Source organism: Anser anser (genome assembly GCF_964211835.1).
Source record: "Anser anser genome assembly, chromosome: 19".
Taxonomy (NCBI): Eukaryota; Metazoa; Chordata; class Aves; order Anseriformes; family Anatidae; genus Anser; species Anser anser.
In genome coordinates, this window is record NC_139740.1 from 13,767,152 (window position 1) to 13,791,261 (window position 24,110).

Consider the following 24,110-nt stretch of genomic DNA (forward strand, 5'->3'; position numbering starts at 1 on the left):
ACTTCCCGAAGACAGTGGGGACAAATGAAAAGCATCACCCAGGTTAAACAGACAAGGGGACAGCAGCAAGGGCAGGCTGAGCCACATGGGTGCTTTAACATAAAGAATGGAAGAAGGACGAGGACTTTCAGTAATGACAGACCTCAAAGAGGCCACTGCAGTCACCTACATCCCAAATCCAGCGCTGGGGCATCCCACCGCAATGAAGGGCTGACTGTCACAGGTCTAGAGGCTCCTATTTTCTGAGAAGACCTTGTTTAATTTTTTCTCTCCAAGCATTTTAACGGGAAAATCTGGAAAGGTTAAAGCTCAGAGCAGAGAAACAGCGAGATAATATTGTCTGAGGCAAATCTCTAACCCTTTACTCAGGCTATGTGGGAGGCAAGAGAAAATGTTACATGCAGGGGAATATTAAATTATTAATATTATGTCTAGGTTGAGATTAATCAGATTCCAGAAAGGCATAAAAACCGCCTGCTGCCGCCTCAGATATTGGTGTGTGGAGGCACGGATTTTATGAGCAGACTCACGGTGAGGACCATGGCCCGTGGGGAAACAGGTCCTGGGGTAGGACACTGCCTGGCACCCATGGGGCCAGGCAGAAGGGGTCACAGCACCTCTCGGGGCTAGAGCTGAACAAGCACACGTGGTCCCATCCTCGTCCTGCCTTCTTCTCTCCTCCAGGAGGAGGGGAGATCTGGATCTCCAGGAGGACAGCGGGGAGATCTGCTGGCATCTCTGGCGGTGCCCAGATTTGGTGACACCAAGCCTGTCCCCTTCCCCCTGCTTGCAGCTAACTGTGCTTCAGCAAACGAGGGGTTGAGGTTGCGCTGCTTTGCTGCCAGAAATGCTGTGGAAATACATCCAGCCCTTCTCAGAGGTGCTGCATGCAATTCCACAGACCTGCCAAAGCTCGGAGCAGGCTGACCCCGGGGCTTTGCACAAGCTCCCCACCTCTCCATCAGCCCTCTGCTCATGGCTGGGACACCCAGGAAGAGTGGGACACCCTGGGAGATAAGGCACCTGCGTCGGTGCTGGGGACGTGGGCTGGGTAATGCAGACAGCCCCAGGTAAGGATGCAGGAGCAGGGTGATGGGAGCTGGCCGGGGATCTGCTGTCACATCGCACTTCTGTGCCGAGCCCCAGCAGCCTGCCCACAGATCATCCCAAGGGATCCATGGGGATCTCATGGCCCAGTGCCAGGCCTTGCCGCGTTGCTACCCACACAAATCCCGAGGCCCGGATTTTCACCTTTAATCTGCAGTGTGTAGGGGAGAAGGAGAGCAGAGTGTGTACGCTCGGAGGGAGAGATGGGGCTCGGCCGCAGGCACGGCTCCTCTTCCTCGTGGCTTTATCCTCCTTAAAAATCCTCACCCCATTTCATCAGGACCATGGGGGCCTTATTCCCCCTCTCCTTCTGTGTATCTGAACTAGATGGCACATAAAGCCATCCTGCATCCTGGGCCCTGCTTGCGGCTGCTCTTGCTTAAAAAACCCCGATGTAAGCCCACAAGGCTCAGGAAGGCTCCCTGCGCCATCACAGAGTGCCCCGTGGGACTTTGGTTTGAGGCTTCGAGGTGACTTTTCTCAGCACTGATTTTCTCCCGTCTTCCAGCTCACGGGCCACTTTCTCACCTGGCTGCAGTCGTTAGGCCCGCTCAGGATCTGTTCCCAAATCTTTTACTACCGTCAAGGAAAAGCCTGTCTTTTAATAACTCTCCCAGCTCACTTTATCTACTTAAACGAATTTTAAATGCATTAAACGATTTCAGTGGCATTAGGAGTAAATCCGTGCGTTTGTGGGCAGGAGATTCCCAGAGAGGAACAGTATTTCATCCAAAATACATTTCTGTGTGAAAAAAATAGGATTTTATTGTTTAAAACAATAGAAAATAAAGCCAGAAAAAAATGCGGCTTAAAAATCATAAGGCAGGGGCGGGGGACTGGACAAAATTTTCCCTCTTCTTTTATTTTTAAGGTGGGAATAAATAAAAAAGTTATTTTGTGGGTGGGAAGCAGCAGGACAAAAAAATACTGAGTTAAGCTCCAGAACAAGGGAAAAAATAACAGCCAAACTGGGGAAACTTTCACCATCAGATATTTCTGCCTGGTATTCAAAACACGAAAATATAAGAAGTCCGAAATGGCCCCTTGTGAAGCTTTCTGTTTCCGGAGAATTTCCATCCTACCTGCTGGCAGCATTGCTGGCAGCGAGCATCATCTTCCCAGTCCACGAGGAAGGAAAATGTCGAAATCGCAGAATTCGGAACCAGCTGGAAATCCGGGGGAACAAAAGCAAGAGTACGAGGACTCGCAGCTCCTGAGACCTCGACAAATCTTTCACCACCGAGAGCTTCCAGCAGGTCTAGCTGGCTCTCGGTTACTGAGAGAGGTTTCTCCTTCCTACAAAATAAATAAAGTCAATTAATCAAGCACAGAGCTCAGGGCTGGTTTTGTCCTGGAACCACCTCCCAGCACCACCACCATCATTTGGCTTACTGCATTCATTTATCTATCAGCTCCCTTGAGAAGATGACGGTCCAAATTTCCAGCCTGCCTCTGCATTTCCACCTGCAGGCTGCACCTCGGGGCCTCCACACTCGGCCGAGGGTACAACCAGCTACATGCCAAGCCAGCTATTTAACAGGTAGGGAAACTGAGGCACAGACAAGTGAGGTGACCTGCCCAGGGACCCCCAAGCCATCGTTCAAGCTGAGGTCACTCCTTTAGAGGACAAGTTTCTACTGATACGAAGCCAAGAGGCTTCTTGGAGTGTTCGAGACCTTCAGTGTTGTCCCTTTCACCAACATACAGATATGAAGGAGATCAGAATGCAAATACAAAAGAAACAGAGGGGGGGAAAAAAAGAAGACTCTGAATAGAGATATGGAGGTGAGGCCAAGGAGTGTCAGAGATGGAGGGGGGAAAAAAAAATAGTGAACAAGTAGGAATACAGATGCCATGAAGAAGTGAAGAAAAAGAAGAAAAACACAAAAGAAGCAAAGATACCAAGAAGGAAGGAGATGGTGAATGGCAAGAACAGAGTTAATGAGAGCCAGAAATGCAAGTTGGAGAAATGTTGATTTTATTTAGCATTAATTGCAGGAAAGAGCCTATAAAGTGTGGTAAAAAATTATTAAGTACCACTATGCAATGCCAGCTTTATGCCAGCCATCCCTATGAAGCAGGTGTATTATTCCTAGTTCCCTAGGTATAAATAAATAATTGCTTTCCCACATCTTTTTTTATGATGGCATTTCATTATTTTTTACTGCCATATTGTTACGGTTCTGAGTCCTCCGGAGCGGATTTGGAGATCGGCCGGCATGGGAGCGTGCACGCGTGCGCGTACACGGGTTGGCACGCGTGGGACATGGGCACTGGACAAGAGGCACAGGGTCTCCCCCGTGGTTCAAGCTCTGACAGCAATATCCAGGTGAATACAGACAGGAAAGCTGTGGAAAATTACAGTTACGGGGTGATGCGCATCACATCGCTCCAGAGGGAACAGCTGTAATGGCCAGGTCACCCCGGTCAGCTTTGCCGAGACCGGGATTGCCCTGGGACAGAACTTTGTGGGGGACACCAGGATGGTGCAAGCACTGGTATCACCTCAGCCCGTTTATCTTGGTGTCAGGGACATGGAGCTGGGGCTTCCCTGAGATCCCAGCCATCCATGACTCCCGCCTGCATGTACAGAGATGAGAAAAGAAAAAAAGCAAACCTGTGCTGTGCTCCACTTTTAATTTTCTGCTCATGATCTGCCCATATGCTCATCCTGGCTTTGTTATGTGCAGGCTCCAGTATCGCTTTAGTTAAGAACAACGAGGGCAGAGCACGTTTTCCTGAGCAATGTTTATATCAGCATTTTCAGGCTTGTTTTATCGCGTCTCACACTTCTCAGGAGACTCAGCAGGGAGATAAGCGCTGGATGCGTTTTCCTAGCAATGTCTCTTGCTTCAGAGGAGGCCACCAAAGACGTCTGGGGAAGCAATGATTCCCTGGTAATGCCTCAGTCCAAGCTCTGACCTGGAACCGTGGGCTCTGCAAATACACATAAATCTTCAGCTCACGTCCAAATCATTGCAAGGTTCAGTGAAAATAGCAAAACTGCCAGTGGATCTAACCGAAGCTTTAATCCAACTCCAGCATGATTTATGGGCTCAGGTGGAAACCATGAAGCACGATGGCTTCGGCCCCGAGCCAGAGGATGGGCTGCTGCCCCAGCCCCAAGGTGCTGTGATATGGTGCTGAGGAATCAGGGCAGCAAGAAGCACGGATGAAATTAAACAGCACAAACACATCCTAACAAAACCTTCCACCCCTAACAAAACCTTCCACCCCTGTGCATCACGTGCTGAGTAAATGTAGCTGACACAGATCAGACCAGTGTCCTGCTCGAGGACATAGGAAATGAAACAAAATCAAAGAATACAAAGGGCAAGCAAGCAAGAAAACTTTTTGTTTCTGCTTAAAAAATAGCAATCAAGTAGCTCCACCACTAAAGGAATTCTGTGAAAGTGCTGTGCTATTTCAGGACATTTGTAACGGCTTTTTAATATTTATTCCCCTCTCAAAATACTATCATGGCTAGCATTTGACTGACATTTTTTTCTACCCAAAAAAAAAAAAAATCTTCTCAGTTTTCTAGAGAACAATGGGTGCCACATCACCTTGGAAAGTGTCACATCACCTTGGGAAGATGTTTCTGTTCCCTGCTGCCAGATTTGCCCCCAGCCAGGAGAAGAATGGTTATCTCCGCAGAGCATCACAAAGGCCACTTCCTCTCCTCTCTCTGGCCCTGCACGTTAGCTCGGAAAAATGAACCACAATAGCAATTAGCATCAGATCCCAGGTGACGTGACCAAGACTTCTGACCGGTCTCTGTATGAGCACCGTGTGTCACTGATAACCTCCAAGTAATCGCCATCCTGCATGCACACAGAGAGGTGGCTGGGCAGGGAGGGGATCTGCATCCCCTGGTGCCAAGTTCATCTTTTTTCCCGGTGCTCAGCATCCCCCTCCCGTGCATGTAAATCTCCAAAGGGAAACAGTGCATCATAATTTTTGACCGGCCCGGTAATCCCAGGCAGGACGTTACAGCAACACCTGCAAGGCGCTGCGGCTTTTCCAGCTGCGACTCCTGTTATTGTGGCACGGGGCTTCCAGCGTCCCCGCGGGGCACCCGCAGACGGCCGTGAGCTAATAACCGCAGCGCAGACGGTTTACGACACCCCGTGGGATTTTGGGTCGCAAAGCGATGAGAAACGGGTCACCTGGCATGGGCCTGGGGACCGGGGAAGCCAGGAGGGAGACGCTCGGGAAAACATCTGATGCTGAATGAGGTCGGTTGGCTGCAGCGGTAAGAAATGTACTGCTTCACCTTAATACCACATCAATGTCCTCGTGCAGACAAAACCTGAGACAGCCTCTTGATTTCTCACAGCTATTTTCCCATCTCAGCGGCAGCAGGAGTGAGATAGGAGGTCACAAAAACCCGCCCGCCCCAGCTCTCCCTGTCACAGCCTGGCACATCTGTCCTTGTCAGGTCCCGCTATTTCTTGAGGTGGATGCTGGCAAAAACAGAATCCACAGGGCTCGTTCTCTCCCTCTCTTCCAGTGCAAAACCAGAGGGATTCCCAGCTCTTCTCACTGGAAAAAGTCAGCTTGCACTGAAAGGGTTTTTGCAGGACCTATGTTGTAAATGAAATGAGATTAGTAAAAAGGTTTTTTTTCTTTTTTTTTTTTTTTTTAAATCAAGTGAAAGAGTGTGACAAGGAGTCAGGAGCCTGTCTGCCATGGAATATTCCTGCAGTACTCGGGGGCTGTGGTTTGTTTTACTAGTGGTGACTAGTTCAAGCCACATTTAGTCAATAAATATGAGATATGAGGTCACCCCGCCATTTAGCTGTTACCCTGTCTACATATTTCACAGCTGGGTAGTAACCTTTTAACTAGCGTCTACCTCGGTGGGGAGTCTCCATAAAAAAAGAGCCAGGATCCCTTGGTCGTGGTGGGGGACCAAGGCGCAGGAGCACCACGGGGATTTCTGAGCAGGAGGGACCGCGCCGGGCCTCGCCTGCTGCTGCTGCTGGTCCGCAGCCAGGCGGTGCCCAGCCGAGCCCCCGGCTCCGTGAGATGGAGCCGCACATCCCACGTGCCAAACTTTATCTCAAGCTCCCCCTTCTTCCACGTGGAAATGGGCCACAGGAAAAATTCCCTCTAATTTTCCCAAATTTCCAAGGGGTCAGTTGCTCCTTTTAACCGTGTCTGATAGGATTTAACAAAATCAACTTCTTCAAATGTTAATTCGCCTCTGCCCGAGTCCATAGCTTCTCCCCCATGCCTTAGCCTTGCCCTGGGACGAGGAGGACATCTCCCTGGCTTCTGAGCTCATAACTCAGGCTAAGTCTGGTCCAGATGGAGCGTTCCCAAGTCCATCAGCCAAGCTTCCCACCAGCACAAGGTGCAACGAGAGCAAGCTTTCCGTGATGGTGCCAAGTAAAACCGGGAAAAGAAGACGGACCCCCAGCTCTGCCCTGACCCGATTTGAGACCTCCAGGGTTTCAAGTAAATGGATCAGCCGCTGCTGTCCCCGCAGTCCTCCTCCGTGCCCACCCTGCCTCACCTCCGGCACAGCCCAGCCGGGGGCTCGGCCCCAGGGACGGCGGCAGCAGTCCACAAGAAAGCAGCAGGGGTGAGAAGGGAGCCGAGCCAAGGCGCCTGGCCCGCCTCCAGAAAGGTATTTAGGTACCTAACAAAAATGAGATGCTTGAGTGGATATGGCGAGAAGCGGGCAGGGAAGAGAAAGCAAACCCGCCAGCGAGAGAGGCCGTGTTGAGGGAAGAAAGCCGTGGAGCAGCCCACGGAGCTCTGTTGCTTTCCACCAGGAACCAACGTCACGCCGGCCTACGTGCGCTGGAGGCAAACAGAGCCACGGGACCTCGGCTGGCCCTGGGCAGGCCTCATCCTTCCCTGCACAGCGCCGTACCTGCGGCACCACTGCCAACAGCGAGCCCAGGGGCGGGGGGAGAAGCGCCCGCCCATGGAGCAAGGTGCTGCGCTCCCTTCCAAGCATTGCACACAGTCTCCAAGAGGCCGGCCAGGAAAGCAGCAGCGGCCTGGCGCTGGCAGGGCCGTGGCGATGGCTCGGGTGAGCGGCCGGCTCCTGCCCCCGGCACGCCGGGAATCCCAACCCGGCTCTGCCTCCCCGACGTCACGGCCCAGGCTCGGCACCAGCAGACGCGGCTCCGGCGCCGGGAGACGAGGCCGGCTCCTCCCAGCTCAGCTGGAGCCTCCAAAATCGGAACCTCTGCTGTCAGCTGCCTTTTATAGGGCTATAAAACCACAAGTTCATGTACAGACGTTGGCCGGCATCAGCCTCGGCCACCTTCAGCATCGCTTCTCGACATCTCGCACGCGCGCGGCCTCCGTCCCCAGAGCCTCCTTCCCTCGCGCCCAGCCACCGGCAGCCCCGCAGACGGACAAGAGGACACGGAAAGACGGCCATACAGCTAGGCCAGCCCCAGCCAAGTGGAAAAGGTACAAGCGAGGCAGTGAAGCATGCCATCTTCAGGCCCCCTGCGTCCTCACGGTGCTTGGTGGCCCTTCCCTGCCCCGCCAGCACCGGGCCGCAGCCCCCGGCCCCTCGCGGCATTTCGGTGGCCGTGCCTGACGCTGTCACCGGGCGCAGGGAATAACGCGTCCGCTTGTAATGCTGGGCCCTGCGACAAGAATAACATGAAATAACACTGCACCCACCCACTGAGAACACCAAGTGTGTCACACTCCCCTGTGTCATGGGTTTAAAAATAGCCCCACCGGCGGCCTTTCCCCCCGCCCCTTTTCTTTTTCTTTTTCCATTTATTTATGGTTTTTTGGACACCCAACTCGGCCAGGTGGAAAAAGTTTGCAGCAGCGTCGAGGCAGAGGACGGTGACGGGTATCTGCTTGTTTTACGCTAAATGGGATGAAAGGGAAAAGAAGAAAAAAAAAAAAAAAGGTTTGCAATTACATGTTCTTTGTGGAGAGGTGTGGCCACTGGCACAGGGAGAGGTTTCAGCCCAAACCGCACAGACAGATGCTCAGGGAGGTGGCTTTCGTGGCCGGTGCAAATACACAAACAGGGGCAGCCTGCAGCTGAGATTTTACGGGAGCGAAGGGATTAGAAGCTAATTGAAAGGCTGAGGAAGAATTTCGTCCTCCTGAGGGCTTCCGCTTTGCGTGAGCCGTTTTGCCCAAAGCTGCACGAGAACCTGGCAGCAGCAGCAGGAGGAGGCAGGTCCCCGTGGCACGGTTCGGGTCCCTGTCCCACTGCCAGCGGGTCCCCAGCAGGGGCACAAAGCCAGCAGCACACCACGGTCCGTACCACGCATCAAGACTTCTCCCAGCCCTTTCACGGGTTGCAATTCCTGCGCGCGTACCCCCAGATAAACGCCGAGGTTATCGTTAAATCACCGGTACTCGTGGTAAGCTTTCAACACGAGGCATCCACAAACGGAGGCATCTGGGAGCAAGGTGTGGCTGGAGAGCAGCCAAAAGCAAACGAGTCAAATAAGGGGGCACATCACAGGTGTGAGGGGAATTTTGCCGGCGGAGAATCAGGGTTTCAAAGCAAGGCTGAAGGAATCAGCAGGTTGGGAAAACATGGAAATGCGGGAGAAAGAAAAAAAAAATCCAAAATAAAAGCTAAATCTACGTTACCTTAATTGACCTACCAGCTTCACCAAAATTGCTTTAAATTGAACTGAGGACAGCTGCCCTTTTAATGGGTACATCTTCGTGCTGAAGGCGAGAGGAGTGTGAGCAGCAAGCGAGGCAGCTGCGCACAGCTGGGGGGGGCATTTGCACCCAGCAGAGCTGCAGCACCAGAGGGTTTACGTGGAACTTGGGCAGAAATGCACAAGGTCTGTGCTCATCTGCAAAAGCCCGCTCCGAATCAAGTGAGAAAAGCACGTTCCCTTTCCAACAGCCCCTGCAAACACCTGTCCAGCCATCGGATGGTTCCAGCTTTAACTTCCAAACGCCTCCATTTCAGAGCTCTTCCTCCGAACTGAACCTTTCTCCTGGTACCTCCTGTGCCTACAAACACACTTTATATCAATGGCGGAAATAGTCCCAGCTTAAAATATTACATCAGGTTAGGTTTTGTAGATTTTTTTTTTTTGTTAGATAAAAGCACAACCACGTGACACCCATCTAAAAGTACTTTTAATTTTTGAAGAAAACATTTGGCAGATGCGAAGCCTGGCGGGCAGAGAGCTGTGGCTGAAGCCCAGCCCCACCAGAAAAGTTACATTCACAAATTTAACAACTCTGTTCTGCCCAACAAGGTGCAAAACTGTCAAGAGCCGGACAGCGATGTTTCCATCATCTTTTCAGCCTTAATTTAATCGTGCAGAAAAAAGGCTTTTGAGCTATTTCTGATTCTTTTTCCAGGATGGGAAAAGGATAAAAACAATGCCATGGGAAGAAGCCCTGAGCTTAAAATCTCTCCCCTTAATTTTTTTTCCCTTCTTGCTTTCTTCCACAATAGCAGGCTGAGACATCAAATCAAATTGCTGGCCTAACGCTCAGCTGCTGCAGGGTAGGAAAAAAGCAATCGAGTGGTGCCTACAATTGCCATGTTGTGGCTTTCGGAAGGCTCAGCTGCTGAGCTAATTTGGTGCAGCTTCCTGTTTTTCTATGGCTAGGTAGAAGGAGAGAGAGGAGATGCAGCAACTCCGAGCTGTTCCAGCAACAAGCTTACAGCTCTTGTGATTCCGAGCTGAAAAATCCCAGCGCAGGGTGCTCAGAGCCCATCGGCGATACCAAGCGCAGGCACTTTGTCAGCTGCAAGGGAAGGGTCTGCCACCTGCCTCTCCCAAACGAAGGGCAGAGGGCCGGACTGGTTTGGTTTTGTAGCAGGGACCTGGGCTGGTCGGCAGCTGGGAGCTTGCACAAGCCTCTCCCCCAGCTCCAAGTGGTCTTTGCTGGTGGCCCTCGGGTGTAGAAATCCCCGAGCCTGCAATGCTTAAGGCTGGTGTAGGAGCAACAGCTTCATCGCTATTCTACAAGTACAATGACAATATATCTTATCCGACTCCACAAAGTCTCTGCAAAAGACACACTAAGCCAAGAGTGCATGCATATGCATGGATGTATAAGTACTGCATGTGTATATATATATACACACACAGAGTACATACATATTCTTAATATATGTATATATCTGACACTTTACATGGATTGTACAGAAAGCAATTTCCTATTTTAAGGAGCCTGATCTCCTAATCTAACAGACCAGCAGTAACACTCGGCACCATGCTGAGCCACAGAGCCGTGCTCAGCTCCTCCGACGGGCACTGCGGGCGCAGGGACTGCAATTCCCAAGCCCATGTTAAGCAGGGGCTGCTCGTAGCTGGCCCAAGGTCTCCAAAGCAAGGGAATGCTGCTTATAAACGTGCTTCTTCCGGGGAGCCTACTCAAATCTCTGCCCGCCTCCCTTCACCCAGCGCATCTGTGCAAATAAATATGAGGCACTTCAAGCAGCAGCCGTCCCTCCCGCATGGGGCACACTCTCATGCCTAATCAGTAACACAAGGAGGCTGCGCATGCTACAGCCCCTTGTTTGAACATCTGCTGTCCCTAATAGGAACACCAAAGTGCAGCACACGACAATTCCTGACATGGATTGTGATAGATGGATGCTCAAAATGCATTTCGTAATCTGCAGCAGGGAAGGGGTTCACTGCTGCCAGTCGGTCCCATCACTAGCACAACATCTACCGTCTCCGATTAAGTGACGCTGTGGCCAGGGACTTCAAAAAGGACGGGATTATTGTTTAATTGGATTTCTGGTCTCAATTAGGGCAGAGGGAAACCAAATGCAAGGCTGACATGGAAAGCTGCAGACATCTGTAACAACAAGTGGCAAATTTACAACGCCCCTGCCTTGGAGCAAGCAACCAGGACGCAGACCTTTGTCTCGAGGTGCCCGGAGACTGCGCCCTGTTCCCAGATGAGCCCAGAGATACTTCAGCAAGGAGCAAATATAAGGAAATGTTTTCTCCCTTCCCTGCAGCACCGCGGCACTGGGATGGTACCAGGAGGAGCGGGTTCAGCAGGTGATCTCCGACCCCTCCCTGCCTCCAGACACAGGCTTGGATGCGAGATCCAGGCTGGATTGAAGGGGGCAGCACCCCGCAGCTCGCTGGAGAAGCCTCGGGAAACTCAAATCGGTTTCACCCTGAAATCAAACAGAGATTAGGGCCGAACAAGCAGCTAAAGCAAAGTAATGGCCGGGGCCACACGTTGCAGCTCAGATGCCGTGTGAGGCTAATTGCTGCAGCCCAAAGGTTGGAACGGCTGCGCAAGCGTTTCCACGTGGCACTGGAGAACCAGCCCTGGAAGAACCAGAAGATGAATGAATCGGCACAGAGGCACCAACAGCTGATGGCCCACAGGAGAGGCAAAGCCCCTGCAACCCGCGCAGCTGCTGGCATGGCCGAACACCACACATTAAAGGGCGAAGGCCGGGCTCCTGCTCCTTTCTCGTGCTGGCTCTGTGCTGCAGCTCTCCTCTGTTGGCTGCCATTCAGGCTCATTCAGGCCTCCAGAGCGCATTGTTTAACCATATCTTGCCAACTGATATAAACTTTGGGTTTACATGTGTTTGCATGGGGCATACGTACCGATAGGGATAAATTCTGTTTTTTTTATGGAGTAACCACAGCGATTCCACATAACTCCACTCCCACCCCAGAATCACAGAATCACAGGGCTCCCCATCCCAGGCAGGGACCAGAAATGATCTTAACATCCAGCAAACTCCTCCATCACACCGCGCACCGTGCTGATACATTGGAAAAAAAAGAAAATGAATGCTGCTTTTTTTTTTTTTCCCCAAAAAATAAAAGGCCAGTTTCTCGCAGAGCCGCTCACCAGCATCCTCGGAGCAGCCAGGCCGTGGCACCGAGGGCAGCAGCTGCGCTCCCGCGGGCTGCGGCTGGGGCGCGCGGGCTCAGCGCCGCTGCAGGGAGCCCGGCCGCGGCACGCCGCGCAACCGCCTCTTATTTATGACACAGGTTATAATGGTCGGCTGCAGCCACGGAGGAACTCCCAGCAATTTCCACCCTCAGCAGACACAGGTTTTCAGCGCTGGCTATTTTTGCTTCCCACAAGTATTTTCATTTAGCTGGTTTAAAATCAGGGCTATAAACGGAGGAGGTTGGATCCCGAGTGGGTGCGAGCAGCTCTCGCTCCGTCGAAGTCCAAAGGAGATGCTGCCGTTCTCACCCACACAGCATGGGATTACTGCTTGGCCCCTTTCCAGAGGGGCTTCCAAGCTGGTTTTTCCTTTCTGCTGAGCAATCTGGAATTTCACTTTCCTCCACTGTGCATTTTCCTCGGTAGATGGAGGGGAAGAGGGTTCAGCACAATGTTTTTAATGCTGCTGCTCAAAAAGCCCTGGAAGGAAGCCTGGTTTTAGAATGCATCAGCAGTAGGACTGAGAAGTGAAGGCCCAGTGCTCACCAGCAGTCCATCCTACAACAAGGCAAAAATTCAAATGAAATCTCACGGAGATGGCACAAACACAGTAAAAAGAACAAATGCTTAGGGGGGAAAAAAAAAAAAAAAGCACAACAAACCTCAAGGACTGCAAGCACAGTGGTTACAGAAAATGGATGCAAGCATAAGTGTGTGATTCAGAGTCTTGTCTGAGTGTCAGAGGTTCAATACTATTGCCTCCAATTTAAATCATTTTTAAAAGAAGTGCAAAAGAAAGGTGATGAAAGGGCCCTAACGTTGTTCCCTGCTCTGAAAAACACAGCCCACTTGTGCACTGTGGTAAAGTTTTGCATTTTGGCTAGACATCGCGTGCAGGGCTGTGCTGAAGCCTTTGCTTATTTTTAAAAGTTGAAGTCACTGGTGATCCACGGAGGGAGAAAATGCTTTTTCCTTTGAGGAAGATGCCGTAGGAGCAACATCTTCCGGAGGGAGGGAGCACAGCTGTTCCCAGGGGACCTGGGGGGCTGCCCCATGCATCCAGGTGCAATGAAGCACGGGCAAAGAGCAGAGCTCGGAGCTCCACCTTCTCCTGCTTTGTGGCTGGGGCCTGCATAACTGCACTCCTCTCCTGCTTTGGAGCAGTGCTTGAGGCTGCTGTTCACAAGGGGACATCACAAGCTGGGGCTTTTCCCCATCAGCATGGCACGGAGGGGTGGCAGAGCCATGGCACCCACGTGCAAGGACGGGCACGCGGGCAGCCCCACCAGGCACACACCACAGCCCCCCGAACCCAGGAGAAATCACCCAGCACCAAGCCATCCCCATCCCCGAGGGCACAGGGGTGGCAGATCGACAGACCCCGATCCTCACCTCCAGAGGCACAGGGCAGCAGGTTTGGATATACCCGGCCTGGCTGCCGGCCTCGCCCGGGATTCCTGGTCGGGAAGGCTGAACCCTGCGCCTTCTCCAAGATAAATACGCTGGGCTTTAGGCAGTTTACTCTATGGAGGCCCTTTGCTGCGGCCCGTCTGCTCTGACCAGACGCTGGAAGTGCCGCGGCACCGTGCACCAGCCCGCGGCGAGCAAGCCCCAAACTCCTCCTTGAAAGCATGGCCCTCTGCAGCCTCGGTCTGCACAGAGACCCCCGGCAAAACCCAGGGGAAGCCACCAGTCCCCGCAGGGAGATGATGGAGAGCAGCACGCTGCAGGATCTGGCCCATTGCAGTGCCATCCCTGTGGTGAGCCCAGGCTCCGTCCCGCAGGAGCTGAGCTGTCGACATCCCGCACCCAGCCCCTGCCCCTTGCTGGGGTCCTCAGTGGAGCCAGCACGGCGCAGAAACCCATCGCTCTCCGAAGTGGACAGAAAAGCCAGGGACAGGCATCCAGGGACAGCATCCCTGGACTGGGAAACAGCCACTGTGCTGATGGAAACAGCCTTGAACTCACTTTTTTTCTTTTTAAAGTCCTTTTTTTTCTGTATTCTTTGGGCACCCAGACCTTTCAGGCACTGAGCTGGGCTTGATAACCTCACCTGGCAATGGACCGTTTCTGTCCTTGCACTGAAGCTTGGATTTAAGCTTAGCGTGAGCTACCATTATCATCCATCTCCTTTGTAATGCAGGCCAGAGACTTTCACAGCTGTATCAAAACAATAACTCCTGGTTAAGCCTGCCAAAAATCTTCTCCGTGGATGTTCCCTCTGTATTTTAAAGAAGGATGGAAATGCACAACGAACACCCTTTCATTACAGCAACCTTGTGGGTTTGGGGTGTCCACGGACGTGTGTATGTGTTTGTACCAAAAGATAAGCTGAATAATTGTATGATTTCTTTTTTTTTTCCTCCCCCTCTGCTTATGCAGTGAGTTACTAATATCCTGATTGGAACCAGATTTGCATGAATTAGAAGTCGAAATTGGAGCAGCAACTGCTGTGCAGAGGATATAAAGGGAATAAAATGAATGGGGTATTAACCTTCAACCACTGAATATTAATCAGTGTTTCACAAAAAAGAAAATACAGAGGCTGCCACACTAAATATTTTTAGCATTTATTGACGGGCTTGATTTCCTCTCTCTTTTAGACCTTTTGCTTCCAATCATGGACCATAAAAAATTGCATAGGGGATGGGGGAGTAGAGGGAGGGAAGGAGTGAATTAAAAAAAAAATCATCCATTTTCTCAAATGCTGGATGGTATTTGTGAGTTATGCAACACAGAAAACCATCTCGCAAACAGAGTACCTTAGCCCACAACTGATCTGTTCAACAGCTCGTTTCTCCAAGTCCCAAACCAAACAGAAATCTACCCAGAAGTACAGCGAAGCCTTCGGAAATGAACTCATGATAAAGAAATAAACTTCTTAAAAACTAAACTTCCCATGTGCTGAAGAGTAAAATGCAGCTGAAAATCAGCCCAACAAAAGAACCAGCTCATTAAACAAAGCCTTTTTTTTGCCCAGTATGCTCCAGTGCAGTTCATAAAATACCACTATGGAAAAGAAAATCACAAAATCTTACCAAAACACCCCTTGAAACAGTGAAATCTCCGTAGCGCTGGAAACATTTTGGCCTGAGAGCAGCATCCAGGGCTCGGCGGGGATGCTGCATCGCCCGGCTTTTGCTGGACCACTTCACCCGCTCCCAGGAGAGTGGCTGAGTCGGGCAGCGTGCTGCTGCTCGCAGCGGGGGCCACGAATTTCTGCCAGCCGGAGGTGCTGGGACTCGTGGCAAACACCTCGAGCACGTGTCGGGGTGCCAGTGGTGCTGGGTGGCGGTGGAGTAGGCAGATGGGTGCCACGGGTGGGTGGAGGCAGCTGCCGGGACCGAGGATGGGACCCGGGGCTTCTTTGGGGTTGGCAAACGCAGCCCAGTGCAACCTCCCCAGAGCGAAACACCGAAATCAAATCCTATGGTAGTGAATGAACCATGTCGTGTCACCACCAACGTCTAAAATAACAACAACAACAACAACAAAGGAAATCTAGAGAGACTTTTCTTTCACAATTTCTCCCCTGCAAAACTTGGCATGGGAGGACTTTGAAGCCAGCTGTCCCTTGAAACCTCTTTTCACCAGAGACAAGTCCCCCTCTGCCAAACACTGCCGCCCTTCTCCTCGGTGCACCTTTGCAAAACAGAATTCATTTGTTTTCATTAACTTCTTATCAAGTTACCTGGGTTTGTTTCAATGCTCAGAACGTATTATAAAGAGAAAGGGAGAGAGAAAGGGAGAAAAAACAGCGGTAGGTTTTCAGGAAATAGCAAGTTCTTTTTCACTGAGATAGAAATCATTTGGCAAGCCGCAGTGAAATACTTCTGGGTTCCAGAAGAAAGCAAGGAGGGCAAAAAGCAGGCGAGCAAAGGGAAGATGCTAATGAACCGCCGAGGAGAAAAAAAAATAAAGTTTAAAAGAAAACAAAAAAAAGAAATATCAAACTCAATATTAAACATACATCCGCATCCAGCTGGTCTGGGGGGAGCCTGCAGTGTGTCTCTAGGTCACCAGGCAGGAGCTCAGGCTGCTGTCCTGGGAAATGGCTAAGGATAGGTGGCGTTCCAGGCCCAGAAATAACTGCCATTTCGACTGTTTTTGCCGAAAACCCCTAAGCACCAGACCAGTGAAATGTTTAGGGGCATGCTCCAATCCTGCCTCGGGAAGGCTGAGCCCAGCAGGTATGGGGGTCACTGCAGAGATGCCTCGCTTTAAGCCTGCACTTCGGTGCTTTCTTCTTAAACGGCAAAGACTCCGCTGAAGTTGCGCTGACCTCCTTCAGCTGGTGCTCTAAAATCTTGTCTCAGGAAGCCCCTAAAGTACCAAAACCCACTGGGTCGGCTTGCGTTTCTGTCCTCCTGCAGCTGAGCACCAGACCAACGCAACGAAGCCCCAGCCCCAGCCCAGAGGGGATCAGCTCCCTGCAGTCCAGCTGTGCAGCGGGGGAACACCAAAGCGCTCGACCCAGGAGAGGGCCAGGACAGCCCCGCGCCTCCTCGGCCACCTCCCAGCAGTCGGAGCGGAGCGATGTGGAGCAGCCTTGCACACGCACGTGCACCTTGACTGATGTGCATTTTCCAGCTGTGAGCAAAGCCAAGCAGCAGAGCTGAGCTATCCCATGTTCTCGGGCCTTTACTGCTCACACGGCTTCTTTCCTGGGGAGGAAAGAGGTGGCTTTTTTTTTTTTTTTTTTGCCTTTTTTTCTTTTTTCTTTCTTTGCGTTTTCTCAGAAACAAGGCTGCGTTCTAATTAGTTTGCATTTACAGGCTGCGTAATGGAAACGCGATCCCTACCCTAACCTTTATCATCTGTTTCTTATCTTCAGGGCCGCGCAGACCCCTTAACTCTTAGCGCACGGGGATGCATTTGGAGCCCCTCTGCTCCGAGGAGAGCAGCAGGGAGATGGGCGGGAGGCCGAGGTGCTCTCCCATGTGCAGGCAGGGGACCAGCCCCAACCCACCCACATACGATGGGGGGGGGACTGGGGACATGCTCTCACCCCCAGTTCTGCTGCCACACCATCCCTGGGAGGTATATGGGAAGATGCTGCATTCACACGGGCTGCGCAATTGCACCACCAAAGGTACATCAGCACCTCGTGCTCGTCTTCTCTCCACATCTCTCTGCACGGACCATCGGCAGTGCCTGCCCCAGGGGATGCTTCTGGGTGGTGGCGCGGTGAGCAGAAGGCGGCTGACACCATCTATCAGACATGCTTTGCATTAACCTCTGCTCTGCCCGGACCTTTGCACCGGAGGCTCCAGCAGCGTCAGGAGCAGCGCACGGCCAGGCAGGAAAATCCAGCCCGAGGGAGCTGCAAAGGCACTCGCTCAACTCACGTTGCTACCTCTGGTCCCGCTGAAGCCAGCGGTAGCACTCCCACAACAGTTTGGCAAGTGATGAGCGTTTCTGCAGAGCTAAAAGTTTAATCACTTGTTTATATCTTAAATAAGCCACGCGCCTGGAAAAAACATCCCTCTGCAGCAAGTGTCTATGGTTAGACGCTGGCCTGTCTGTGTATATAGCCCCTTCGAGCCGAACGTTAATTGCAGGTTGCTGTAAAAAAGTTTTTCCCCTTGCACATTTTAAATCTGTCAGCTTCGATTTCCGTCACCCGGTGCTAATGCTGAACGTCGTGGGGACTCCCCGGGCGCAGAGCGGGGCTCATCCCGAGCTGCTCCTCTGCACCGGGAGGGGAGGAAGGAGGAACCTCCTTTGAAGTCCTCCTGGTGCTTCATTCCCGAGCCCTTCCCATCCCAGAGGAGACAGAGCAACCGTCCCGGTCTCGGGGCCAGGAGGATGGGCTGCCCACCCCGCCCAGCGGTGGGACCCAGTTCTTCTAGCTCTACACCAGAAAACAGCGTTGGGTTTAAGTATTTGGGAAGACAACCTGCTTCAGCCTGACAAATACTCTGTCTTTTTTGTCTTCTGGGAGGGATCTCAGGACCTTTTTCAGCTCAAAGTTCAGGGAGTTTCATCAGGATTCAGCAATTACCGCAGTGAGACAAACGAAAGCCCTGTTTGTTGGCATATGTGAATCTCCATGCTGAGTCTTGCTTTGATAATAGAAGAATGCCAGCTGGATCTTTTATTTTAATTTTTTTTTTTACTGTTTCTCTTTTTTTTTTTTTTAAGCAGTCTGTGTTGCTTTTTAACCGTCATTCTGTGCACGTGGTTCAGCTTTTTGCAAAAAACAAAACAAAACAAAAAAATCCCTAGGTGTGAGAAGATTAAAGATTTCAAGATCTGGACATTTTCAAATCAGAAACACATGTTTAAAATAAATCGGGCTGGCGGACAGCCACCACTTTTAAAAGCCAAAGCGCCATGGCATTAAAAGGATCTCCCGAAAGCCTGAGGAGAGCAGGAGCGTCAGCACTTCCTCCACCCGGCCGGCACAGCCAGGACCAGGACAACTCTGCAGGGTTTTATCGCTTGTCATAGGACTTTGTGCTGCCTCCAACGCGCATGAACGTCACGATCATTTGTTGACCGGCCCTAGTGCTTTTGGTGCGCACTCGCTCTGCCCATCCATCCCCAAAACTTCAGCCTGCTCAAGCTCCTGCGAGAGGAGCTCAAAGCCCAAACTCTTTCATTCGATGCCAAATCAGCTCCCACTGAGATCTGGGGGAATCGTAAGGACAAAAGCTACAGACTCTGAGCTGGAGCCAGAGCCTCGGCTGAATTCATCAGACAGAGGAGGCGGCAGCCCTGTAGAGGGAAAGGGAACGGCCAGAGCCGTGGCTCCCGTGGAAGAAGAACCTGCCCCTGCAGGGAGGTGAGGAAGAAGATGAAGATGAAGACGAAGATGATGAGAGCGAGCCTCCCAGTGCAGCCTGAGAGCTGCAAACAGCCGGGAGCAGATGGCTACCAGCTGCCTCTCCCACCCCTTCCCAGCTCCTTTCTGCGGGCAATATCCAAGGTGGGCACCAGGGCAGGGACTAGCTCATCTCTGAGCATCACGGGCTTTCAAGATGCTGGCCATAAAACCATACATGCTAAGCAAGCAAGACCTCAACTCTGTTCCTAGATTTAGGGCAAATATCCGGCATCAACACCCGCAGCAACTGCTGTATGGTGGTGGGCCCCCAAATTATCTCACATTTCATTGGTGTGAGTGCTGAGCACAACCCAGCACAGCCGAAACGCCTGCCCAAGAGGGTCCAACAGGGCTGGGATGGAGCTGCAGGCTGCCAGAGCATCCGAAGTAACCAGGTTGCTTCCTACCCAACAAGTTCGATGCGTTTCCAACCAAGAGGAGAACGTCCCAGAAGGAGCACCAAGCACTTTGCTCACCACCACCCAATTTTCTTACTCCTTGCTTTTTCCCAGTTATTAGCAGGAGAACCATCTAGAGCAGGACTCTGGGTTTCAGGGGCCTAATTGGTGAGGACGAAGAGCAACAAAAAAAAAAATGAACATAATTACCATGCCATGATGTTCAGAACGTGGTTTACATGGAATAATACTCTTCATCCTACAGTTGTTTACGGGGTCTTTAACTCTTCCCTTTTTACAGGGGGGTTTCTAAAATCTATATTATTAGGGGAAAAAGATTTGAGTGTATTAGGCAAAGTGCCAGTAGCCATGGTAACCTCGGATTTTTCCATCTTCATTACAAGTTCAAGTAAAACCTTCATATAAAATCTAAATGAAAGGGTACATTATAAGTCCATTTTGAAATGTTTGCCTGGAAGTAAAACTTTGGACTGCATCCTTTTTTCTCCTCTGAACATTCTGGTTCTATGCGGAACACATTTTTCAAGTCAGATTTTTGTTTTCTTTCAAATTTTATTCCGTTTGCTCATACAGGGTGGGTCGTCTAGTGGTTAGAGCAAGGCATCGAGGCAACTGGTTTCCAGTCTCAGTCTGTTCCTGATCGGTCAGGGAGTGTTCCCAATTTTATCCAGGTGATTTGGGCAAATCCCATCAGCTCTAAACATGCCTTTTTTTTTTTTTCTTCTTCCTTACCAATATAACAATGATGATAATTACTGATGTTGCACAAGGATTCACTCAGCGTTGGCCAAGGAGTCTTGCCCCAGAAGAGTAGCTCATCTCTCCCACTGCATTTTCTCCTGGGTCTTGAAAGCAGACTGAAAGGTTAAGGAGAGGTTGAGGTTAGTGGGTGGCATGAATTGTCTGGTTTCCTGGCAAAGACTTGATTAGGAAATATGAAATTAGACTGCTCGGCGTAGATATCAGCACAATATTGTTCCAGGAGATACTCATCATACTTAGACAATACTTCGGTGCCACTTGAGCGGATTAATTCTTGCGCTGTGTCATCTTAAAGTGCTCTGGTTTCATCCAGTCATGGGAGGAGGCAAATTCTGTAGCTGCCTTTCATTTCTGGGCACTGTCTCACCTCAGTCCAGAAAGCCACAAACATTTTGAGGACTTCCTTCTCAAACAGTCCCCTCCGCTGCAGGCAGCCGAGCAGCACCTCTGAGACTCAACCAAAAGGAGACACCTCCACACCTCCAGCCTCTTCCTGGTCCATGCAACGCAGCCTGCACCCGAGGCCCCCATGCAGTGCCTGGTACTTTGGTTTTCCAAAACGGCACTTTTGTCCCCAAAAAAGGGCTGTATCATTTGCCCAGAGCAGCCCACAGCCCGTGCATTGTGTTGGGCATGGCAGCTGCTCACGATGGGCTAGCTGTTGCCCCCAGGGCACGCACGGCCAGGGGGACCGGTGCATTTCCAGGGATGCTGGCACGGGTGCTGGTGGCCAAGGTGAGCAGGCAGCGTGCCATGTTGGGCACCACAAGCTGCCCGCAGCAGGCAGGGCAGAAGCGAACGAGAGCAGCCATCCATCCATCCCGCACCCCTCGCCGGGCAGGGACAGGGCACGAGCCAGCCCTTAATGCTTTTCATCCTTCCTAATGATGCTGGAAAACATTTTCCAGATCTGCCATTAGACTGAAAGGAGACCCAGCTCCTGTTGAATCTGATTTCCCTTCTGCTCCGTTACAGTCGAAACTACAACCTGCTGCCTCCTCGCAGCGCGCGCTTCGGGAAGGGGAGGAGGGGGGCTACAAACGGCATGGGGCTTTTTCTTTTTTTGATACATCCTTCCTTCCGCTCTTCGCAATCAATTAGTGGGCAAAGACTTCCGAAAAGCTCCTTCCTCCCTAACCTTTCGCAGCCTGTTGCGATAATGACTCTGGAGAGCTCGACCTGGGCCTTTGCGTGGGGTTCGTTACCGTCCCGGGGCAGCGGAAGGTGACCTTCATCGCTCCCTCGTCTTCCTTTCCTACCCCTGCAGCTCGGGCAGGGAGGGGCGGCCGCTGCCCCCCCAGCAGATGGGGTTTGGTTCCAGCATCATTCCTGCAGCCCCGAGTCCGGGGGTGGCTGCGGGGATGACATAGACCCTGGGGGGCGCAGGGGGCTGCCCTCAAAAATAATGATTGCAATTATGCATGCCTCGAATCAAGACATCAAGAGATGGAGGGAAAAGGGGCTTTCTGGTTTTAATTTGCAATTTCTTGCTCCGTCTCTCGTAAGGCAAGCTGCTTTCCAGAAACCAAGCTCCAAGCTGCTGCAGCTTCCCCTCAAAACACCGCTCATAACTGAAGCGATTTATTTTGCCAGCAGCGCTGGGTTTTTTCGGTCCCTCCGTGACACAGACACGCAGGTAGCACATACTCGCAGAAGTTTTCCCTGGCACCTGCAGCCACTTTCACAGCCCATCTGCCCAGGAACGGCGTCGTGGGCTTTTCAGGCAACACCTTGTACGAAAGCATCCCTGTTCTGCGGGGCTCCGTGGATGCGTCCTGGGGACAAGCACCTCCCGCTCGGCGTTTACACAAGGCTTTCCCCACGGCCCCGGCTGCTCTCCCCGAACCTGGCAGGGTTCTCTCCCGGCACATCACCACCACAACCTCCCTCGTCTGCTGCTGCTCGCTGCGGAGCCGGCTCCCGGCGCTGCCTTGGCTCGCGGTGCCGGCTCCCCGGAGCTGCGGTCCCCCCGTGCCACAGGTGACACTCGGGCGGTTTGCTGACTCGCACCGCTGTGCTGGGAGAGGAAACTCCCCAGCTAACTTTTTTTCCTCCCCTCGGCAGCAGGACAGGCGAGCAAGGCACCTCCAACGCAGCGCTGCCGCACACGGACGCAGCTGAGCTGCAGAGCTGGGCGTGGGGGGCTGCTGCAAGCGCCCAAAAACAGCTGCTGAAGCCTGCGAGCTGGCCCTGGCACAGCGTTTCGGTTCTCAGGCAAGCCATTAGGCAAGCCATTAAATGCAACACTTCAAACATCTCATCCCCATATGGTCACAGCTGCAGTCATGCAGTTACTTCTTCGAGTGCAAAGTGATCCCCCAGGAAAAAAAAAATAAAATAAAATAAAAACAGAGCATTTATTTAAAGTAACTGCCGAACTCAGGCGAGGCAGGAGATGTTTTTCTCAACCATCACCCGTACCAGGAGGGCGTGAGCAGCAACCTGCGCTTCAGCTCCCCCAAGGCTCAGCATCGCCCCGTTTGCCCCACAGCACCCCGCAGCCGTTTGCTGAAGGCGCATAATGGAAACCATCACACCCAAACCCAGCTGAGAGCGACTGGAACCACTTTGAGGTGAGAAGCCTATTACTGGGTTATAAACCTCTCCCATCCTCCACAGGAGCCTTTCACAGGGCCAGCTAGAAAAATAATAACTCAAGCCCATGTGGTGAGAGGGAGAGAATACGGTGTCTCCAGGTAACAAATATTTGCTTCTTTCTCTATTGTTCTAGCCATAAAATGGATTTATTAAAAAATCCAGAGTCTGATTTCATTTGAATTAAATGTAGACATGCCCCACTGAGCGCTGCTTAATATCTTTAAAGCCACAAAGTCACAGCTGACTGCACACAACACAGGAGGCTCAAATCTCGAAGGCGGAACATCCCAGCTCCGTCGGCATCGCATCGATTTACACGGAGCAAAGGTTTGCCGAGCGGTGCCTACGTGCGGCTGAGCCACCGCCTCACAGGCAGCTCTACTTCCAAAAAATTCCCCAATTCCTCTCTACATCTCCTAAGCCTTCCCCCTTTGGGCCTGGAGGGAGATGCTCTCAGCGCTCTCATCTCCTCGTGGCTGGGGTCTGAGCAGCAGCCGTGCCTGGGAGGCGGCGCTGATCCCGGAGCACATTGCCGTCCCTCGGCAGGCTCCTGAAAACCTGTGAAATTTGCAGACTTCTGCATTTTGCTTCCCTGCTTGCTCTGCCCAAACTGGCTCCATCAGCCTCTCACCCCGCTCCAGCAACACGTGTTGGATGGGCAGCATTCCCATTCCTGGAATCACTGGGATTCAAAATACAAATTTTCAATCACAGGCAGTCATTAATAAACCCTTAATGAAGCCGTGCAGGGGCACGGCTTTGCCTGAGACACAGATAACAGCTGCTGCTTGCAGAACTCCTAAACCGAGGACAAAAAGCCCTTCAGTGCATGGATCTCTACTTTCAGGGCCTTTGCTTTCCTGCTTCCTCTCCTCGCCCTTGAAATCTCATCCCTGACCACTGGAAGCAGAAGAGAAAGTCAAGAGACAAGCAGAGGACATGGTTCCCACTGCTTTGCCCCCTCCCTCACCCAAAATCTAATAAAGATGATTAAATTACATGTCCTTTCCTCCCATTGAAATCACCGCACACTGCTCGAATATTAGAGCTCAGGAAATAAGGCACGACAACTTCCCTCGTGAAACTTAAGAAGGCAGAGCAGGGGTCTGGAGCGACAGGCCTGCGAGACCGGGCTGCTCTAATTAAGAAATCACCCCGCTGAGCAGAACCTAATCTAAATAAAATAGAAAAAGGAACTCGCTTCAAGCCGTCGCCTCGCGCTCGACCCCCTCCCCGGCAGCCCACCTCCCCCCGTAAGGAAGCCATCCAAGGCACAGCGAGTTTTTCTCTTCTGCTGTTTCTTGGAGGGCGAGGGAGGCTCACACAGAGCCCTGTGTGTGCTTGGGGTGGCCAACTTCCAAAGGAAAAATACACCGGCCATCTACGGCAAAAGGCTGCTCTTTTTTTTTTCTTATTGGTGATTTTTTTTTTTCTTCTTCTTCTTTAAATGACACTTGGCCTGCTGTTTGCTAAGGAGGGGAAAAAAAACTGGTGATTACATTGTTGGTATGGCTGGTCAAAACTGGTTTGGGACA

The 24,110-nt window shown here is 51.8% G+C and overlaps 1 protein-coding gene across 7 annotated transcripts in view; it reads right to left on the bottom strand.

Annotated features, from left to right (window-relative positions):
* Nucleotides 1-24,110, bottom strand: part of LOC310883956 (uncharacterized protein) — a 190,642-nt gene that overhangs the window by 9,048 nt on the left and 157,484 nt on the right. For 5 of the 7 annotated variants that reach the window (XR_014573964.1, XR_014573965.1, XR_014573966.1 and 2 more), the window contains one exon: nt 19,187-20,072. The exons of 1 other annotated variant lie outside the window; for it this stretch is intronic. Coding sequence is in view for 1 of the 6 variants with exons in the window: in XM_083805069.1 (XP_083661195.1) it covers nt 3,910-4,044; nt 4,674-4,801; nt 19,948-20,072 (388 nt within the window). In the remaining 5 variants the exon portion in view is untranslated. Of the gene's footprint in view, nt 1-2,189; nt 2,404-3,724; nt 4,045-4,673; nt 4,802-19,186; nt 20,073-24,110 lie in introns of those variants that run through there. One more of the 7 variants, XM_083805069.1, reaches the window with a different exon arrangement.